This window comes from Tyto alba, unplaced genomic scaffold (assembly GCF_018691265.1).
Source record: "Tyto alba isolate M040663 unplaced genomic scaffold, T.alba_DEE_v4.0 Super-Scaffold_38, whole genome shotgun sequence".
Lineage (NCBI taxonomy): Eukaryota > Metazoa > Chordata > Aves > Strigiformes > Tytonidae > Tyto > Tyto alba.
The window spans coordinates 22,016,607-22,032,269 of NW_024881313.1; the positions used below are offsets into that span (position 1 = coordinate 22,016,607).

The window sequence follows — 15,663 nt, forward strand, 5'->3', positions numbered from 1 at the left end:
GTCCTTAGTCCCAATTTTGAACATCTTTTTAACGATAGGTGAATGCTGTCAACAGCTACTTTCCATGCTGGGAGGAATAGATTTGTTATTGGCTACTTTTACACTCAGCACTAATGTCATCCATATGCTGCTTAGCAAAAGAATGGTGCATTTGTATGGCAGTTCTCTTCCATGGCTTAAGCGAATCAATTCAATAATGAATTCAGTTTATAACTCTATCTCTTTTGGGGCATCAGAGCATGTCTATTCAGAATCACATTTTACTCTTTCTCTTTTTTTACTATCTCGCTGTCTTTGTTGCAGGGTATATCTGGATAACTGCACCTGGTGCTTGCTTATATTGATAAGGATAATTGCATGCTGCACATGTGCAATAAGCTATTTAAAAGCAAATTGTATTTTATTTATTTTTTATATTTTAATACAATCTACTACTGTCTTTTTATTAAGCTGCATATAAACTGTTTAAAGTTGAAATTTTAAATTGTCACATAATTACTAAAACAAAAGACGATATAACCAGGCGACCACAGTAGAGTGCAAAAACTATTTTCCCTCCACTGAGGTAAATAAAAATGGTGAAACTAAATTTAAAAAACTTTCTCAAAGAAACATGTATGTTGAGACAGCCATGGCAAAAACAAGAGTAAATAGGCTTCCATAGATAGGACTAGATTCCATAGTGTGTACTTCAGTCATGCAAAAAATTGGAATTTAAGGTTAGTGGGGCTTGATTATTTTCAGTTTGATTCTTGGATGAAAAGAAAGAAATCTTCGAAACTGGGAGTTATGGAATATTGACTCAGTTTTGTATGTTTGAAATCATATTTTTGGTGTTCTTTCTGTGAGGTCAGGTATTGATGTACTGTTATATTCTCTATCACTAACATTCTTTGTTGAATATTTTACTGCAGGATTTTCAAAGCCGTGCTGCGATTCGTGCACTGAATGTAATTCCACCCTTGCTGGAACTACTGAAATCTGAATACCCAGTTATTCAGTTATTAGCCCTTAAAACCTTAGAAGTAATTAGCAAAGACAGAGAAACCAGGATAATACTGGGAGAAAGCAAAGGATTAGATTGTCTTCTGAAGATACTGGAAACCAATGTACAGTTTTCTTGCCTTAAAAGTTTTTTGTTCTTGCTTGCTAATGTTTGTATGACTAATTAAAAATATTATACATGTTATGGAAGAGTAATAAAAGAAGAAAGAGCTCCTTACTTGGAGCTAACTATGATGGAAATAGGATAAATTAGGATACCTAGTTTAATAAGAAAGGGAGCAAAGGGATTCACCAAAATGTTTGTTTTATTGCTGTTATTAATATTATTTTGCATTTACTGTCCATTTCTCAGACTGTTGTAAATATCAAAAAAACTCACCTTTGCTTTTTATACAGTTTTCTCAAATGTAGCTTTTTATACAATGTTTTCTCAAAATTTTTGATTATATGCTGAACTCTGGTGCTGGTTCCTAGTTCAAATACTGATTTTTTTTTTTCTGAATTTACTTTGATATCAATGGCCTTAAATATAATTTCTTACCTTAGAAATTTTATTTTTATGTTGTTATTATCATTTTAGTGCTTCTTGAGTTCAGATGTCACCATGGGAAATATAATGCATAGAGAAATTTGTGAAGTTTTTGAAATTTTAAGATGACAGGTCCTTTCTGAATACCTGTCTAACCCACTTCCATGTAAATTAGAAACTTTTGGGGTTTTTACTGTTTTTGATAAATTGTCTTGCATCCTAAAGCACATCAAAGAAATTATACAAATATATGAGTATAAAAAGATGTACTCTGCTGTATGAATAAACTCCAAAAGAAAGTTATTACAATTATCCTACAAAGTTAAAAGCCAAAGATGTTTTAATCCTGATTTGAAGGTCCTTTCTTTGGGATTTTTTCCTTATTAGGAATTCAGCGATCTACATGTGGAAGCTCTTGCTGTGTTGGGAAATTGTCTTGAAGATGTGCATACTCTGCAACTGATTCAGCAGACAGGAGGCCTTAAAAAGCTACTTTCATTTGTAGGAGTCTCTACTGTTCCTGATATTCAGAAGGATGCAGCAAAGGCTATTACCAGAGCAGCTTATGACTGTATGTGAATTTTTAAAAATCCATGGACATGAATTTGTTTATGAAGTAAATTTTCATCCAGAATGAGGCCATCTTATCTGGTTGAGGATAGTACTTGTGCTGAGGAAAACACTGACAAGAACAAATTGCTGTGATGGATCTTGTCGATCAGAGCAGCAATTGGATGCTAGGCTATATATATATGAAAATGTTAAGATTTTGCCTCAATTTATTTTTAAATGTAACATATTCCTGCAAAATTCTATCCTCAAAAAGGAAAATGGAATTCTGAAAATATGATCTTTATTGTTTGTTTAGTGACACCAAGTAACTGCCGTTTTAAGCCACGTTTGCTGGCACTATTTCTCATCGCTATCAGTTAAGACTTAATCGCAAGCTTACTTCCTTTTGCATACAACTGGTCGTCTAAATGTCAGGCAATTTCAAATACAAATTCCTTTAACAGGGACATGAAAAAAAGCCTTTCAAATGGCTTGCAGATTAATATTCCCAGTGGAGTTAAATAGTTTCTTTGTCATCTTTTTATAATTATTCATCCTATAGTTTTTTTCTTTATACACTTTTCTTTAATTCACCAAGGAATTCTGAATTAGGCAGAACATGCTCATCATTTTTGCCCACAAGGATGCTCTTTAAATAAATCTGCATTTGAAATTCCTTCCATACATGGGCTTCTGAGTTGCAAGGTATGCCTAGTACTGCTATGTAACAAGATGCAATGTAAGAAATAACACGTTTCTGTCTATAGAAGATTTTAATTCTGTCAAGGGATTTTGCTGACCGTAACTATTACAGTAGAGCTTAAATATTTCATTTATATTTCTATCATCTCGTGGTTGAATCATGGCATTAATTTATGTGTATTTTACAAATATGTTATTGAATTTAATACATGGCTAAAATAATCTCTCTTTTCTACAGTGATTAAGAACTCCTTTCTTCTCTCCCCATACTATCTTTCTGGTTCTTTTCTCACCTTCCTTAGTTTGACATCCTGAATATTTGTAATTATTTGGATTGCAAATGATACATGAAGAGAGTGGAATCTACCTTTCCTAGTATTCTGTGGCTTTCTGTATGCTTTTATCATTATCTGTCGAAAGCTTTGCAAGTCAGTGAAAATTATTTTCATTAATGTTTAGGTATCAAAGATAGGAAGGGACCTTTCTTTGCGTATTTTTCTGTATTGTTATTTTACTGTACAACTTAGGAGTGTCAGTATCATTTTTATACTCCTGTGACAGGCTTGTAAGTAGTATGCTAAGCAGATTTATATTTGCTCCTACTACTTTCTACTGCATTTTACTCCTTTTCCATATTTATTTTCAAATATGCATAGCCTTCTTTTCCTCTTTCACACCTTTTTCAGTTTTTGTGGCCTAATATTTTAGCAGCTGTTAGTAGAGGCATGTCTGAATGCAACATTTTTAAAGCATGGTGGCAAGAACTACACATAATATATTACAGTACTGCCTATGATCTTATATCATGGGACGTTAGCATCAGTGAAGATGCATCTCCTTGTCATACTTCTTTACAAATGTGGTTTCATTATAAAGGTTTGCTCTCTTCTTCAGCCTATGACGGTATAAATGCGGCAAGCTGGGAAAATAGATCAAAAGAAGATTTTAAATATTTGCTTTCAAGCTGTAGAATTTGGGTGACAACCAGTTAGACAAAGGGCAACATGTTGTACTGGTTCCATGGAGAACACAGCCCAATAAACCTGCAGCTCAACATGGCCCCCCAGAAGTATTGAATTTATTTCAGATACAAAGAGCTACCGGTCTAAAGTCAGCCTTCCAGTAGAAAGAAAAGCAGCACTGGGGCCATTATAAGAAATAGTCCGAGTGCAAAAAGAAAACAGAAATATTGCAGTTCTTGTTTGTTTGGATTCTGGCTGTAAATATACTAAACAGCCTATCCAAACTGCAGCGCTAATGTATACTATACCAATACTTGCCTTGATGTAAATCCAATCCAATCCAATCCATCTCTAAGTTTTTTTATGACTTTTTCATTAAATTTGCAGTAGCCATACAGTAGCCCATATTCTTCAGGTTTGATGATCGTGGTTGCAGTTTACCAAAATTTCCCACATGCTTGAGAAAAAAAATGCTGCTTTTCACTGAAATGAAGAACTTACTTCTACTATGACAGAATATGCATCTATCTATTTTTATAATCATGGCAGCTGAGTATACAGCAGCGTCTGGTTTGAAATTATTGTTGTTGACAGTTGGACTTTAGTTTTGTTTTTTTCCTGATAGATGTAATCAAAGCAAACGGGTTTGGTTTATATCCCTTTCTGCCCTTTGGAAAGGAACTGCTGTACCTTTTTGTTGTTGTTGTTATAAGATGGAGGTCTCCCTTAAGACCTAGTCTCAATATCAGTATAAATTATATGGTACAAACACTATACTCAATTTTAAATAGCATCTTTAGGATGTTGTTCTGTTTAAGTGAATTAAAACTGATCATATTTCTATACATAATCATTATCTCTTTGCCCCTGAAAATTTGTTTTCTTCTGTAACGTAATTTTGAATTTAATATATTAATTTATCAATGGTTTTATTTTGTATGCTCAGAATTACAGTGGTGAATTTTACTGTGATTCCCACCGTGCCCAGCAAATAAAGCAGTCACTTCAGAATGAAAAATATAATTTAATGCTATAAATTATTGAATATCTCTGAGTGGATTATCTGGACTGTTGATTAAGGAGGGCCTGACTTTCTCCTGGCAATGCTAAACATGCCAGCGACAACAAAATTCTACAGAGTGTGTATGGAGAAAGTGATGATCATGCTTGCTCAAGTTTGGCCTCCCTCTGCCAAACTTCTGGTTTGAAGCTCTCCCTGTTCTTTACATGTATCTCAATGCAAATCCTTTCAAAAGGAAGCATACTAAACATGCTCTGTAGCATGATTAACATAAGCTTTTTCATAATACAGGTTTTTATTTATCTGGGTTATCTCAACCCAAGATCAGTGAGAGGTCATGATATTATTTAATATTAACATTTTTCATTTGAAATTGGTATAAATAATTCCATAAGATGATGACAGTGAGCCGAATAGGTAATCCGTAGAACTCTGATCATGCATGATTCTGGAGTAAGAAGGGGAAATAGGAAAATAAATTGTAAAACAAAGGTTGGCTCATGATGGAGTCAGTGCATGAAAAACTGGACAGAAGTGCTAGTACTCCAGACTCTTTTAGTTGGGTGTGCCTGAGTGTTCTAATTCATGTTAAATCAGTGTATTCAAACTATTTAAGGGTCAAGAAATTCATCACTGTAAATATGCTGTTGGCACTGACATGAGAAGTGCTTAAGTACAAAGGATGCTTTTCAGTTGTACGTTCTTTCTTTTCTATAGTAAAGGAAACAAAGGAAACAACTCATACAAACAGAGAGGATCATCAGAAGATATTAATCCCTTAAATAGAATTGGCACCTGGATCTTAAAATATAAATGATTTTCATCTGTCCAGATAACTAAATATAAGTACATACTCTTTACCTTAAATTCAAATCCAAAATCTGTTTTTCCACATTATTGAAAAATACTTTATCCTGTTTAAAATATTTAAAATCACTATTTTCACTCATTCAAATGAGTTATTCATATTATTTCACATTGGCATAAATTATCTTTAAAATGAAACACACATTATCATAACTGCCTTTAAAAGCAAGAATCATTTTTAAGAAAATCTGTATAACAAGTAACGTGCTGTACAAGAACAAAACTACTGAGGCATGAAGAACCTCTCGAGATCATTATAGGGATTATGGACTACTTTGGCAAGCAACAGGCCAGTGGCATACTTGATAACTTGTCAAAACGGTCTGTAATCCCAATTAAGGCCTTCTCTTGAGAGCTGGCTGATGTACATCGATGTTGTGGCCAAGGTTCTGCTGATGCTTAAAATCCTCTCTGTTTTATTTATTGCATCTTTTGCTTTGAAAATTCAACTGCATATCTCTGATGGTTCTAAAAATACTTAAAATTGAGCTAGAGAGGAGAAAATGGCTGTCTCGTGTATGTGCATTGGGTCATTTCTACTCTAGCTAGATTTTTCAAACTTTCTTTTCATTGGCTTTGGGGACTTCTGTTTGTTTACTTTTATTCACTATAGATTCAGTTTTATTTAAAAGAATACCTGCAGTATTTTTCTTTCAGTTTTAAACTTTGTATTCATAAGACAATAGTCCAAATAAAGGAATGATCCCTTAAAGCATTAGTAAGCACTGGTAAAATTTCCGAATGGGTCAAAGTCCTGCTGACTTCTCAGTTCCTGAATTTCTTTGATATATTTGAAAATTTTACCATGTAGATATAACTTCAAGCTCGTAATTAATCTGTTTTAAATTATGCACGTGGTTAAATGTTTATTGACCCTCTTGTAAAGCTTCTATGCTGTCCAGTGCCTTTTTGGCTGAGAATGTTTCAGTCAGGGCTATTTCTAACACCTGCACTTCCGATCTCATCCATTTTGGGATGTGTGAGTTTATTAGTATAGTCAGGTGTCTGTAGATAGTTTGTAGACGCTCTGTGTTGTTACTTGTACAGAGGAAGGGAACATCTATGTTCTTTAGCTGCTGATGATCATAGCAGTGAACACTGTGTCACCAGGCTAAAATACAAAATTGAAATTCTCTGCAAAGTGTGCATTAATGGAGAACTGCAAGCTGTGCAGAACTTAAAATACAATTTTTAGCACCCCTTGCCTTTCTTTGGCTATTGTAGTATGTTATCTGGTTCTGTACCAAGTTCAGTTGTACATTTACGTGTACGCTCTTCAACTGGATGCATTTCGACTTTGTTAGGATAAACCAAAGTTAAGCATGATCCTGCATAATTATGATCTGTTTAATTGGAAAAGCTGTTTTCATGAAGCCTGTATGCATTCTGTGGTTTTAAGTCTCATGGAGAACAAACTGCATTCTGTTGGGCTATGTATGTTTAAAGCTGTATTTAATAGTCATCTTTTGGGCTTGATTCAGAGTTCACTGAAGTTTCTAATAGGTTTTGGATCAGGTCCTTTGTGCACACTTCTTAATTGCTGGTGCCTTTGTTACCAAAATATTTCCATTTCCATGGTATCAAAAGCAAATGTTATGTTGGAAACAGCTATATAAAATAAAATTCATGTCCTTTCACTGATTTGGAAAATGAATGCAGATTAATGCTATTATTCTTCTTCATTTAAAGCTGAAAACAGAAAAATCTTAAATGAGGAAGAGGCTGAGAAGTGTCTCATAAACCTTTTGGAAATTGATAATGACGGAGTTAAAGTTGCTGCTTCCCAAGCAATTTCTGCCATGTGTGAGAATTTAGCTAGCAAACGTGCATTTGGACTCCAGGGTAAGCAAGGTGGGAAGGGATGAACTGAGAAACTGTGTATATTACTATTTTGCAGATTGCCATGGTTTATTTAAAGGTTCATGTGTACAATTATTTCTTTCAAAGGGATTCCCCAGCTAGTACAGTTGCTAAGCAGTGACAGTGAAGAGGTAAAAGAAGCTGCAGTGACAGCATTAGCTAATTTGACAGCAGCCAGTCCTAGTAATGCAAGGTGAGTCTGCAATGATTAAATTATTATCCAAAACACTAATCAGAACACAAATTATAATATTTTGATTTTTAAAGAATGCCTTATTTTGTCCTTATCCTACAAGGCAGGTCTGTTTGATTTTGACGGTAAGGCACTTTTTGGTGATCGTGAGTCATCTGGTGTAGGTTGGTTCTCATCAGTGTTACAAGAGTTATGCTATCTCTACTAATGTTTGCTTTACCAAGGAAAGGTATGAAGCAGATGTAATGAAAGGAGAGATATAAATCAAGTTTTGAAGAGAATATATTAGGCAAATATGCCTCATAATCTAAGACATTCAATGTGGGAAACTTTCTGAAAATTCAAAATCATTAAGGTATGCTTTAAAATTTGATGGTTCATGCAACTTTTTTGACTGATTTAAACCCAGTTGTTGAAGGAGATAGCACTCAGATATTCTAAATCTTGTAATTGTCTTTATCTTTCTTTTTTTGTTTCCCAAGTAATAGAGAATGTTCAGAGTGCATTCTCTAAAAGGAGTGTAACTTCAGTATCCAAAATAACTAAGAAAGGATGGTTATCTAACTGTAAGTTCCAGAATAATTGTATCAACTAAATTCTACTGTCAGTTGCAGAGTTCTGTTATCCCAACTCTATTAAAAGTTCTGTTCAGGGAAAAGAAACAGAGCAGTCTGACGTATATGAGCAATCACATGTAACTAACAAACCATAAAATAAAATTCTTTAAAAGTTTCCTGGAATATACTTAAGGAAGTTGTAATCCATTCACAGGCATTCTTTGAAGTGAAAAAGTAAAATAACTCACCAAATAAATTATTTGTTTCAATTTATTGATTCAGCTCTAACAGTCACCAGTATTCACTTAATGTTACCAGATGGAGCCATAATTTGACACAAGAGAATAATACTCTGTTCTCAGATTCACATAGTAGATTTTTTTGTCTGATATTCTGCTCTCCTCATGTGCATGACTCTTCAGTTGGTGTCAGTGGGAGTCATACACACATAAAAAGAGCACAGTACTGGAGTCTAGGGGTCAAACTTTCAGCTCTGCTACAGCTGTTTTTCATAGCGCAGCCCTTTGAGGTTTCACATTGTGAAAAGGGAATCTCTGGAGAGTTTTGCGTTGGTATAGCAGCTTATGCCAACTCATTCAGTTTCTTTTGCCAAGGAGATAGTCAGGACATTGTTTAGCTCAACTGCTAGAACAATTCTCTGAGACCACAGGCAGGGAAATAGCTGTGTCTGTTCCTCTGCATTATAATGGAGTCTGTATTTGTTTCTTGCTGGGCAGAGTCAGGAAATTGTAAAGGTGGCTTACATATACTTCTCTCTGCAATCCAGCTCCAAGTACAATATGGAAGCACCAGATAATCTAATCACAGGTCTTCTGTGAAAAACAGGAAGCAATAATTTACATTAAATATGTATATTGGATGAATGCCATGTGACTATATAATTACTTCAAAGCTTCATTTCTAAATCAAAACCATTAATAAGTCATAGAAGGGTCCAAGTTTGTCTAGGATCTATAAATGAATATATAGAGTTGAACCCTCAGCTGATACAAATTGGTATAGTTCCAGCTCACTGACTGAGTATCTGGCCCATATTTATTTTACATTCACATAATAGGAAAAAAATTGTTTGGAGAAAATGCATTCCAGATTGAGTTACCATAATCATATTTCATTCTGGAATATTTTGTGTGTGTGTCTTGTAAACCACTGAAAATAAGTGTATATATAATGAAGATCCTGATATACTTTTATAAAAATGTGACTTTGCTGTGTAATTATGTTGACAATATTCTGGTCCCAAATGAGACTAATGAGACTAGTGCCCTTTTATTGGTTATATATTAGATTCTTGTTATAAACCCTTCAAGAATATTAAATCATAAAACTAGTAGTAGCAGGTAGACCTTATGTGGCAAGAACAAAATGACTACAATAAAGGGGAAGACTATTTACTATAAATGTTTTCACTTTTTACCGTCCAGCCAAACATTCAATCTCATTGAGCACTATATATACATGTGTTCTGCCATATTTCATTTCATGAGCACTTTTGCATGTATTATATTGATTGAAGGATGTGTACCTTGCCCTTTAATTTGGTACAGTATATATTACTGAATGTTAACAGAGTACAAGGCACTGCTATTTTTGTTGGAGATTTGTTGTTGTTGTTAGGTATATTTGGTCAAGAAATGTTGTCTGCTTTTCATATAATATAGGAGAAAATACAGGTTAAAACAAATTGTGTAATTAAGGCTCCCACAACAGCTAGCTCATAAGGATAAAGTCTTTCATTGATTAATAACACAAGAACAGCATAGGCAATGGGCAATACTACTCCTCACTAATGTATATTAACCTTGACCTTTAGGTGCTTCCCCACAGCAATGAAAGGCTAGTTCTATACCCCTACCCGATCAATCCTTTGTTTCTCAACTGAGACAGCTAATAAAGGTGTCAAATATGGTGGAGGTTTTGTAATTAGAACACCTGTTCACGATGAACGGGACAGAGACCAGCTTGTCATTTCACACAAGTCCCCAAGCAACCACAGTTTGGCAAAAATAAATAAATTAATGAATGACTCTGGCCTCCGTAGTATTTTAACCAAAGATCTAGTGTGGAAGAGAACATGAGTCCCGTACAAACAGTTTGAGTTTTCAAGTTTACTGGAAAACGTGGATTTTCAATACAATCTTTACCAGAACACATAAAAAATACTATTAATAACTCCTAAATTATTTCAGCATTGAAGTTTTTGCTGCAGAGCTGAAGCGTCATGCTTCAGTAGCACAAAGAAAAAAGGACGGTGGTCAAATGCCTCATTAGTTTACACACTGACACTCTCAGATGATGCTTTTATCAGAATCTTATCATAAAATAATGACAGAATTTTAATGCTGCTGTATATTGGTGATAAATTCTTTGTAAACTTGTTCATAACTAGGCTAAATAAAAATAAAATTGCATACTATACTGCAGTTTAAAATCCCATGTACTTATTCTAACATGTGATAAAGAAATTGTTTTGTTATGTTACTATGTGTATAGCTCCGAAGCCATCCTTGATATATGTGTCAGAATTTGTTTCTGTGGTCTGCTTCAGGGAAGAAAATAATTATGTTCAGCTGGGTATTTGCATCCGCTTCGCATTTTTTAATCCAGAACACTAACTTGCTTTATTGAAAACTGTATACAGTTATTTGGACAGCAGAATGCCATTTTAAAGGATCTATGAAATCTGTCTATTTTTGATGTGTCCAAGCATTGGGAAATGTAGGCACAGTCATTTCAATAATGTACATTATGCACAAACTGAAAAATTACACACAAAGAAACATCAGTGCCATCTATTGGACAGAAAAATAAATTATTCTGTGCTATACAACTAGCTACAGAACAAATGTTTTACTTCAGCCTCTGCCTATTTTTTCCCATTTAAAGTATAATCAGTTATTTTCACTGTTCATGTATTTAGGATAAGCCAATAATGTTAAATATAAATATGATTAGTTAGAAATAACACATAGAAATAAGATCTCAAGTGTACCAGTTAGGCCAACATTAATTTGACCAGCTTTTTTCTGCAGTATTGTTGTAGCACAAATGCCATTTCTAATAGCTGTCTTCATAAATCTGGCAATGTCTGAATTCTGGGCACCTAATGGAGTTACCACTAAAGAAAAACATATGCTCTGAAATTTAGACTTTTGTACTGGACATGAAAACTAATTAACAGCCTCAATAATATTTGTCCTAAATTGTTTATTTTAAGTGCAAAATTTATAGCATTGAGTTAGAGTTTGGACTGGGGGAAGAATGAAAGGGATGGTTTTTGTTCAGCTGTACTAAGGGCTGCAGGAAATTGTGGTACATGACAGACTTATGATCTGGCAGAATATTTCACCTGGGTTTATAATTAGTGTCATGTTACATATTTCTAAGAATTATATCTGGATTCAAGATAGTAAAGTATCATCCTGAAAATTGCAAAGTCATCAAGTTTGATATTATTTAATTTTCTAATTCTTTAATTCTTCACAGGAACTAGTGGACCTATTTACATTAGCAAAATTATGTCCATATAGGCAGTTACAGGTATTATCACAGCATTTGAGTGTATGCTTTCTCAAATGTATCGAGATTTCCAAGATTTGGAAGTAGGTTAGGGATAGGAAGATAGGCTGGGAACTGATTGGTTATGGGCAGTGCCTAGTGAGGAGAAAATGAGTTGTTCCCTTGACTTCAGTGGGTATTGCATCTATTCCAGACTGAAGTCCATATACTGATCTAATGATCCAAAATACATTCTCAGTCTATTCCAAGTGGATAATTCTCACCTGTAGTGAGAATCTCTCACCTTCTTAAATAGAGATTTTCAGTCTCCACAACATATTTTTATCATTTTAAGATACATATGGATGTCAAGGAATAAATATAAAGAATGTTCAGTTTTCTTACATTTCAAGTTTTGTTATTATCATTAGGAAGTAATGTTTATTACCATTAGGTAGTAATATCACTAGGTAGTAATCTTCCCTAATAGAAAATGGAAAACTTATCATAACTTTTCCTCTTTCAAGACTGTAGATGGAACTTAATTCACATAAATGGATCAATATTGAAGCGTTGGTATCATGTAAGATAATACATTTGCGTGAATATATGTGTTAATTTATGAGAACAGGAACAAAAATTCTAGTACGAGAGCTACATTTAAGAACAGAAATAGGTAATAAGCCATTGTATAGGTTTTGTGGTTTTTATGGTTTAGCAGTTCTTCATAATGTAAGTTTGTGTTTCTGAAGGAGGGAATCAACAATAGAATGCCACTCGCTGTATTGTGTAAAGGTAGTATGTTTTAATACTGACCCCTAGTGACAGAACTCTATTTTTGTGCTACTGTGCTGCGAGGTAAAGGGATTTTGTTGGGTTTTGTGGTTTGTGTTGTTATTTTTTACATTAGCACCCCATCCTGCTGAGCCCTCTATACAAATACGGTTAACTCGTGCCATGAACAGATTCCTGTTTTGACTTTGTCTTACTGTATATCCATAGTGTGATTGGTACTTTCTGAAGAAAAAGACAACATGGTCATTACCTAAGACCTCACAAGTTTTTTCCTTACCAGTTACATACTGGCTTCCCTTGAAAACTGCAAAATGTTTTATGGTAATTTTCTCCCTTGGCAGAAAAGCTGAATCAAGGCCCAATGCTGGGATGTCATTCAGAAATGGATTCCCACTATGACTTTAACATCACATCAGATGACCCATGGACAGTGCCCTAAATCATGCCCTGCTGGCAGGTGCAAAATGTTTCACTCAGCCAGCTGTTGGGTTTTCTCTCTTAGATTTGTGAAGGTGTGGCTATATGGAAAAGTCCCTCTGTAGACTCAGACACTGTAGCTGCATTTTGTTCCCAGTATAGCTCTTCTTTCACAAAAAAAATGTTATTCATTTTCTTGTTTGTTTCTTTCTAAACTCTGTTGCCTGTCAGAGGTTATATTGAAGACAGAGACCAATACAGAGCATTCATCTCTGTCTAACACAAGTCTCATGTCACAGCATCCTGAAGTGCATGAGGACCTAAGTATATCCAAAGTAGTTTCGGACAGAAACCAGAACACTTCTAAATTGGCATAATGGTAACTAAATAGAAGTTCTACCCCTTACAGATTTAGCAAAATGTTTTGGGCTGTCTGTAGTCTCCTACCTTCAAAGCGTTGCAGTATGATTACTATTCATCTTAGCTGTGGAAGGCTGGAATTTCACTCAGAGCACGTGTGTTGTCACTCGTAACTTCCCACGGTAGATTTCTGTGGGATCAGGTGAAACCTTTTTCTTCCTGAATGGAGACACCTAAGCCTGGGAGAGAAAACTGTTTTATATAGTGGTATGAGTATAATGATTTCTCTTGAGTGTGTATCCCTACATTTACAGTCAGTAATGTGCGCTGAGATCAATCATACTTTTTATGAATTAAAAATGGCAAGGGTTATTTTACATTTGAGTAAATTTCAGACAAGGATATTGGTGCTTTTACATGCACATTTTCTTTGTAGCATATTTCTAAATTAAATGCATATTATTTAATTATATGTTTTAACTTCCTTTAGTGTGAAGTATATACACTTATTTTAAGTGTGTATAAGGGAATTGCAGGTTTATGGCTGATCATGCAAACTTAATTCTGTCCTGCTGTGAATTTAACCTGTGTGCTGACTGTGGCACATTGTCTAATTGGACTGTCATACACACAAGAGGGTAAAAATAAGCTTTCACAAGTAACTTTAAACTTTTGACTTGCAACCTCAGTAATTTTATCTTAACATGGTAGTATAAATGTACTTTCTTAGATATTTAATTTTAAGAGAGAAAACTAAAAGCATAAGTTTCTGCATTCTGAATCATGGCAAGAGCTTGAGCCTTTAGCGAGGCAAAACAGATCGCTGCCATTTGAGGTAAATTCACAGTTTTCCAGAAGAGACTTCTCCAGAAGTGAAAGATGGGGTCAAGTTTCATAGTCCAAGTACTACCTGTAAAGGGACTGACTTGGCATAGCTTTTTTGTCCTTCCTCAGCTGGTGCTTCCAAACATTAGCTCCTCCCTATGTTCAGATCAGTTGTTGTGAGGACCCTGCTTTGGCTTTCTCTTTCTTCCCTTACACCTCCATGAAGGCAGCTCTGGCAACTCCTGAATGTTCCCTGTTATTTTGCTTTTGTAAAAACGTGGATGCCAGACTCTCAACATTTCTACTGAGTTACTGATTTATGCGTGCACTACTTCTTGGATCAGAAAAAAGAAAGAGGGTGATAGTGTCTTTTTCATGAGCTTATCCTCGCTGAAGAGACGTGGTATCTTTAAGGGGCAAAAAAGGGTTTATATTGCTGAATTTCAAGCCTTTTTCATAATAGTGGAAGTGTCAGAAATTCTTAGTAATGGTTGCAAATACTATTATAATTGAAAGGTTCACATATCACGAGTAGATAGTTCATTACCAGTGCCCCTGTAATATTTTAAATTCGATTTACTACACTTTTAGAGTCAAGATCTATGTCACTTGGTCAGATTAATTCAGTGACAGACAGAAGATCTCTGTGTATCGCTAAGTGAGAGTCAGGTATTACAGTTTCTGCTAACCCAGATAGTTTAAGGTTTTATTGCTTCTAGACCATGAGGTTTATTGAGTTTTGGGTTTGTTGATGTTTTAACAATACACTTGTAATTAATAAATAGGAATAGTTTAATTCCTGAAATGAAAAATTAATATTGTTTATTGATATCATCAATATTTTTATTGTAGCCCAAATTGTGGATCAGAGTCTCTTGTGCTAGATTCCCTTACCCAGAATAAACATACTGACATTAATTTCCCTTGTATAGTGAAGAAAACTGAAGTAATATTAGCCTTTAAATAAAATACGAGTGACTATATACAACAGTCAAATGCTTTTGAAAATAATTAAATCGCAAAGTGAAATTTTTGGTAAATGCAAAAGACATTTATTGGATGTGATTATTCTGATGTCATAGCAAGGCAAATGACGAATATTAACACATCTAAGGGATAAAAAAAGAAGATATTTCTTGAGGTTTTTCAAACTTCTAGCTATATTCTTTCTCAGTCAGAAATTATGTAATAGAGCTGAATCAAAAATGCCTTGTGTGAGAAAGAAGTCATGCGATTTAACACAGATAGAGTTGATTTTAAGAAATGTGTGTGTAATTAGATGCATAATTCTTATGCATAATTTACATGCAATTATGTATGAAAATTAGATATGCACAGGCATAAATGGCTAGCTAAGCATCTCCCACACAATCACAGTAATTTTGCACAGAAATTAAACATGCAGTTGTAGATACATTTGGAAAATGAAGTCCATAAGGAGTCCAATGGCCTTTGTGATGAGGAAAAATTTGAATTTTTTCTAAGCAGAAATTGTGTTC

The 15,663-nt window shown here is 34.4% G+C and overlaps 1 protein-coding gene across 7 annotated transcripts in view; it reads left to right on the forward strand.

The window, feature by feature from the left end:
- The window catches only part of ARMC3 (armadillo repeat containing 3), a 61,581-nt gene that overhangs the window by 21,740 nt on the left and 24,178 nt on the right, over positions 1–15,663 (forward strand). For 4 of the 7 annotated variants that reach the window (XM_042802197.1, XM_042802195.1, XM_042802201.1 and 1 more), the window contains 4 exons: positions 915–1,109; positions 1,922–2,105; positions 7,328–7,480; positions 7,586–7,691. In XM_042802197.1, the coding sequence (XP_042658131.1) occupies positions 915–1,109; positions 1,922–2,105; positions 7,328–7,480; positions 7,586–7,691 (638 nt within the window). The remainder of the gene's footprint in view (positions 1–914; positions 1,110–1,921; positions 2,106–7,327; positions 7,481–7,585; positions 7,692–15,663) is intronic. The other 3 variants (XM_042802199.1, XM_042802198.1, XM_032991737.2) reach the window with 1 other exon arrangement.